This window comes from Pagrus major, chromosome 15, assembly GCF_040436345.1.
Source record: "Pagrus major chromosome 15, Pma_NU_1.0".
NCBI lineage: Eukaryota > Metazoa > Chordata > Actinopteri > Spariformes > Sparidae > Pagrus > Pagrus major.
In genome coordinates, this window is record NC_133229.1 from 30214209 (window position 1) to 30221250 (window position 7042).

General features: G+C 41.3%; 1 protein-coding gene across 1 annotated transcript; it reads right to left on the reverse strand.

Moving 5' to 3' along the window:
* Positions 1-314: 314 nt before the first annotated feature.
* Positions 315-1627, reverse strand: LOC141009073 (uncharacterized). The gene has a single exon (XM_073481482.1). The coding sequence runs from the start codon at positions 1625-1627 to the stop codon at positions 470-472; it is 1158 nt and encodes a 385-aa protein (XP_073337583.1). The 3' UTR covers positions 315-469.
* Between the last annotated feature and the right edge of the window lie 5415 nt (positions 1628-7042).

Below are 7042 nucleotides of genomic sequence, written 5' to 3' on the forward strand. Positions count from 1 at the left end.
TTGTAAGAATCTGGACTGTTGGAAACTGATCGGGCTGCGATTCCAACAAAAAGTTTCCGAAGGACCACAATTTTATTGTTTTGGTTGTTTTTTTAGGAAAAGTACCAGTCGAAACTATATAACAAGGGTTGTGTCATCTGCAAACATTTGAAGAGATAGTATGTTTGAGACATTAGACAAATTATAAACATAGTGAAGGAATAATAATGGTCTGAGATAGGACCCCTGATGAACCCCACAGAGTAGACCCCACACAAACATCTTTTTCTTTTGTTGGAGAGCCAGTTTTTAACTATTTTTACACGTGTCATGAAAACCATATGTAACAGCTTCTCCGATGAAATATGACATTGAACTGTATTTATGAACACCACGTCTGTCTGAGAGAGAGACTGGGAGACCGTAGTAACTATGACAACAATAGTCGTTCTAATAGATCCAATCAGGTGACTTCACTGTCGACCTCGTTCTAACGCCAGTAATCTGATGTCATCCGCGGGATTTGTGTTGTATTTTGGAACCACCCCAACAACTTCAGCCTCTTGACTTCTGCCTTCATCTGCTGGATTTCAGTCTTCAACTGCTGGTTTTCTGCCCTCACCTGCTGGTTTTCTCCCCTCACCTGTTGGTTTTCTGCCCTCACCTGCTGGTTTTCTGCCCTCACCTGCTGCTTTTCTGCCTTCACCTGTTGGTTTTCTGCCTTCACCTTCTGGTTTTCTGCCTTCACCTTCTGGTTTTCTGCCTTCACCTGCTGGTTTTCAGTCTTCAACTGCTGGTTTTCAGTCTTAACCTGTTGGTTTTCTGTCTTCACCTGCTGGTTTTCTGCCTTCACCTCCTGGTTTTCAGTCTTCACCTGCTGGTTTTCTGCCTTCACCTGCTGGTTTTCAGTCTTCACCTGTTGGTTTTCAGTCTTCACCTGCTGGTTTTCAGTCTTAACCTGTTGGTTTTCTGCCATCACCTGCTGGTTTTCTGCCTTCACCTCCTGGTTTTCAGTCTTCAACTGCTGGTTTTCAGTCTTCACCTCCTGGTTTTCAGTCTTCAACTGCTGGTTTTCTGCCTTCACCTGTTGGTTTTCTGCCTTCACCTGCTGGACTTCCACCTTTACCTGCTGGATTTCTGCCTTCACCTGCTGGTTTTCAGTCTTCATCTGCTGGTTTTCTGCCTTCACCTGCTGGATATCAGTCTTCAACTGCTGGTTTTCTGTCTTCACCTGTTGGTTTTCCGTCTTCACCTGTTGGTTTTCTGCCTTCACCTTCTTGTTTTGCTCCTTCACCTGCTGGTTTTCCTCCTTCACCTGCTGGTTTTCCGCCTTCACCTGTTGGTTTTCTGCCTTCATTTGTTGGTTTTCCGCCTTCACCTGTTGGTTTTCCGCCTTCACCTGCTGGTTTTCCGCCTTCACCTGTTGGTTTTCCGCCTTCACCTGTTGGTTTTCTGCCTTCACTTGTTGGTTTTCCGCCTTCACCTGTTGGTTTTCAGTCTTCACCTGCTCGTTTTCTACGCTCAGGGTTGTGATATTTTTCTTTAAGACAGTATAAGCTCGTGCCATTTTGTCTATCTGGACTTTCAGATGGCTGGGATCCCTCTCCAAGTTTTCATTGGTTAAGGAAAGGTTGGAGACATGTTTCATGTATTCGTCAGCTTCCTCTGAAAAGTTCATCTGCTCGCTCAGCTTGGCGGAAATGACAGAGGTAACTACAATGTAAAAAACAGAGGTGTTGGTCTGGAGGAAGTTGTTCCAAGGCAACTTTAAATCAATTATGCAATCCATGAAAGACATGAAAAAGACAACACCTCCTGCCTCGTGTGAAGGCAGGAAAACAATGAAAATATATTTTAAAATGTGCTTAAATACTTAAAGCACAGACATGAGATTTATATCCATCTTCTCATCTCTCTCTTTCAAAAGGAAATAAAATCCTTTAATGCTTTGCTTAAAATAACTGTTGGGTTTATACTCACAGTAGATACGGAGAGCCATGATGATCAACAGTATTCCCCAACACACTGCTACTGGTGAAAAAGACTGAACGATGGGAGGAATCTTCTTATCTGACTTATCTTCTGAAAACAGGAATTCATTTGATCACCGTAAAGATGGGATTTAACAGTCAAATGTGCTTTTTGTAGATTTTAGTACAACTTGTTCATATTTGCAGCCTCCATTATTACCACATAGTCAGTCACATATTTATTATGATTGATGTGCAACACAATCTGTTTCTGTATGATTAATCAAATTAAATTAGTTCATTGTGTCCGTAAAGTACCTGAAGTGGGTGGCATGTAGTGCACGGTGCATACGTCTGTGTTATCGTAGACATTATCTTCCTCAAGCTCATCTGAAAGAGTTAATAGTCAATATCAAATACAAAAAAATGAAAAGCAATATCTACACTGAGGCATATTTACAGTAGCAATTCAGTGTTAAGCAGACTGGATAAAAATTGAAATGCAAAAGATGGAATTAATGATCAATTGTAATTATTTGCTGCTATTTTGGAATCAAGCAACAGAAACCTGTTTGAAGTTGTGAAATAATATTGATAATGATATTGAGCAAAGGAACCAAGACTTTTCCACAGTGAACAATATTACCATTACTGCCATTACAAGATGTTCTGTAACTTACAAATTTCCTGACCACAATGAAAAACGGACTCAATAGGTATCACACAAAAATAGAAAACCCTTACGTCCACGCAGTAAAACAAAAACCCACCAATCAAATGGACTGAATGTTATAATAAGGCCAGTGAAAAGTAAAACAGATTGGCTTTTAAAAAATATTAAATAGTACATCTATATCTTCATTTTTTTATATGTTTACAATAAATATTAACACTTTAACATGAAAAAGTTAAAGGGAAATTAAATAATGGCGTCAAAATGCGTTTTTCTCACTTTCTAAGCAAGACAGAATAACTTCTAGATGTGACATAAATACATTAATACAACACCAAATTTAGATTTGGTTGCAGTAAAGTGGAGGTAAACATTTTGAATATGTGATTTCTATAAAACATTCTGCTACAACTATTTACATGAATACATGTTGCAAATCATCGGTAGAGTTTCTAGGATGTCAAGTAAAAATTTCAACCCAATCCAATGAAAAATCAACAGTTTGTGAGGCTTAAATCTGCTCATATGGGAAACTAAAGCACTATTAATGTTTTTCACAATATTTTTCAGGAATCTCAAAGCTTTTGGTAAAGTTTAGGGAAAGATAGTGATCATGGTTAACTATTTAAAAAGTCAGCTCTTCTGCCTCACTTCAACCAAAGTTTTTCAGCTGCCTAAACTCAACCACACATGGGACACAGTACGCAATTGAATAAAAGGATAATTACATTGTAAATAATCACGTTGTAATAAATCTTACCTGCAGTCATATAAACATTAGGATCTATAAAGGCAACTGCGGGCTCTTTGGATGTTTTCCTCATCTTGCTCACAGCAGACGGTCCACCAGCTGTAACTGGAGAGTAGGTGTTTTATTCCTCAAATGGAGGAAAGTCTGCCGTGTTTGGGTTTTATAATGTACTTCTGCTTTTGAGCTTGTGAAGGTGGTGTTAGGTTGTGTAAGTAATGCTGTGTTATAGGCGTGTTTTCACACCCGAAACTCTGTTCCTCAGTTTCATGCTGCTGCAGGCCACTTTTAACCAAAAATGCATCTTATTATAATCAACAACACTCAGTCTGAGTGACAACTTGTGTTCCTTTTCATTCTTATTTGTACTACTACTACTACTAATAATAATAATAATAATAATAATAATAATAATAATAATAATACATTTATTTTATATAGCGCTTCTCAAAGTACTCAAAGACACTTTACAGGTTAAAAAGTAGAATACAAAAAAATAAAAAAGACACGGAAGTTATACATTAAAAGCAGTTTTAAAAATGTGAGTTTTGGTGATTGTTTTGATGGTTGTGGGGTCTCTACAGTCTCTGATGTGTATGGGGAGGGAGGTGGGGGGTCCTGGTTGTGGAGGGCTTTGTGAGTGAGGAGGAGAATTTTGAATTGGATCCGTTGTGGGACAGGGAGCCAGTGGAGTTTCTGGTGGGCGGGGGTGATGTGGTCACGGGTGCAGGTGTAGGTGAGCAGGTGAGCAGCAGAGTTCTGGATGGTGTGCAGTAGAGGATGCTGTTGCAATAGTCAATTCTGGACATGATGAAGGTGTGGATCAGGGTTTCTGCAGCAGAGATGGAGAGTGATGGGCAGAGATGGGCTATGTTTTTGAGGTGGAAGAAGGCAGTTCTGGTGATTTGATTAATGTGTTGTTGAAAGGAGAGGTTGTTGTCAAAGATGACTCAGAGGTTGCGACTGTGTGAGGAGGGAGACAGGGTAGAGTTGTCTATGGTGAGGCAGAAGTTGTGAGTGACAAATCAGACATGGTCATCATCAGCCCCAAATCCCTCATCAAAACCACAGTTCAGCTGGAGGAAGTTAGATTGCATCCAGGATTTTGTTTCAGTGAGGCAGTTGGTGAGTGTGGAGTGAGTGGCAGTGGCGATGGATTTGGTGGAGATGTAGAGTTGGACGTCATCAGCGTAACAGTGGAAGTGGAGACCATGACGGCGTATGATGTTGCCAAGGGGAAGCATGTAGAGGATGAAAAGGAGTGGACCAAGCACGGAACCCTGGGGGACGCCTTGGGACAGAGGAGGAGGGGAGGAGGTGCAGTTGTTGATATGGATGAACTGTTGTCTGTTTGTGAGATATGATTTTAACCAGGAGAGGGCAGTGCCGGTGATGTTGAGGGAGGATTCAAGGTTGGAGAGATGAATGGAGTGGTTGATGGTGTCAAAAGCTGCAGTGAGGTCCAAGGAGGATGAGGATGCTGAGGAGGCCGGAGTCTGCGGAGAGGAGGAGGTCGTTAGTCACTTTAAGAAGGGCTGTTTCTGTGCTGTGTTGAGAACGGAAGCCGGATTGTAAAGGTTTGAACAGGTCGGTGGAGATGAGTCAGGTTTTAAGTTGAGTGGCAACGGTGAGTTCCAGTATTTCTGATAAGAAAGGGAGGTTGGAGATGGGCCGGAAATTTGTCATAATGTCAGGGTGGAGTCCAGGTTTTTTGAGAATGGGGGAGTGATTGAGGGACTGAACCAGAGCTGAGGGAGGAGGTGATTATTTTTGGGATGAGGGAGGAGATGGCTGGAAGACAGTTCTTGACCAGGTTGGATGGGATTGGATCCAGTGGGGCTTTTTTTGAAGTTTCAGGAATATTGAAGAAAATGCAATTTGCTTAGATACTTTGCAGGTTTCTGTCATGGTTTAATTTCATGCATTTGTATTCCTTAGTGACTTTTTACCAACAAGAAAACAAACTTGTTCTTGTGCTGGTGTTGCTTCCTCTTTATACTGATAAAGATAGATTGATTGCAAAAAGACTCGAGGCATGAAGTTCCTCTGTAAAACACACCCACCTGATACTTCCCTTATAACTTGGGCTTCTTGTCCTTCTGTTCTGTTCTAGTTTTGGGTTCTTACCCTATAAAATATTTGTTCACTGCCCTCCTGATGTCACAGCTGTACTCATTCACTGCAGCCATAGTAAGTGGACCTCATTTGCATCTTTTCCTTGTGTCTTACTCTCTCACCAAGGATACATGGAAAGACTCAAGGAAACCAAGCCAGATTTAGTTGCAGATGACTTCTACATCATGACATTCAGCTGAAAGTCTTCGAGGAAGGCTGCTTTTGTGTGTCCTCACTCCTGGCTCCTCAGATGATCTCTACTCGCTCCTCGCAGAACAGAAATAAGAGCTTCTGGACAAACAGGTGCTGGTTCAGGAGAGGAGCGAGGACCTTGAGCAAGACTAGGGATGTATCTATGATTTGTCAGTGTTTCATGGTGAAACCATTGCATTCCTCCCCATCTTTACACACAGTGTATATATTTGCTGCAGCAGCTCTCATATCTGAGGCCTGAAAGTCACTTCTAAATCTAAACTATGTTTGAAATGTTTCTGCTGAAAGAACTGAATGCTTCAAGACACTCCTCTTCTGAAATGTTTCCAGGATATGACACCGCCGTAACCAGAGGACGCAGGTGGTGAGAATGCCAAAGGTTTAATATTTACACCAGAGTCACAGAACTGTCAGTCACAACCCACACCTATACATAGAGGTCCAATCAGGCACAATAAGTGAAAACACCTGTGTGGGTGGACCGTGCGTGTGTAGGAGCTTGAACTCAAACACGTCCACACATACTGTAGAGTCACTAATGCATGAGGACACAACAGCACAAACACACACACACACACACACTCCTGCAGGAGGCTTTAATGTGCCGTTGGCTGGGTGTGGTGCCCCGACAGAGTTCATGAATTAACTGAACTCTTGAACTGTACTCTGGTATGTGGCAGACAGTCAGTCAGACAACCAGTCAGTCGAAGTGCGCAGGAAAAATCTCTGTCTTAACAAGTCTGCGACTCAGTCCTAAAATTTTATTCTGAAGGATGAAAAATACATTTCAGTAGAAGTCAGCTAATGTAGAGAACAAAAGGGTTTCATGTTAATTATCTATATTTTGCATACATACATTTTGGAAATTGCTGAAAATAATTTAGTTTAGGGTTTGTGGCAATTAAAAAAAAAACATTCTTGCAACAGAGAACAAAGTCACTGACATCCTTCCTTCAGTCTTTTGTTCAAACTGTGATTTTATCAGTCAGTGAGACAACCAGTAAGTCATCAGTCAGTTGGTTTGTTCCTCGGCCCTGTTCTCTTTTTATTTCTCGCTCTATTCATACATCTTTCCAGCTCCCCTACATCCCTTCATCTCTCCCATGCTTTCCTTATTTAACCCCTTAAGGGAAACACACCTGCTGCATCATGTAGGGTTGCATCCTTTGACGTCCATAGGGACGGTAAAGCAAAGGTAAATTCAGTAGTCGAGGGAGGTACTGTGATGTAATTTCTGCTTTTTTGACTGTTGAAATGTGTTGATAATGGAAAACAGTGATGGAAAGGCATCAACACACCATGATGCATTTTTCTTTAAGGATTATGTGAACAACATATTCCATT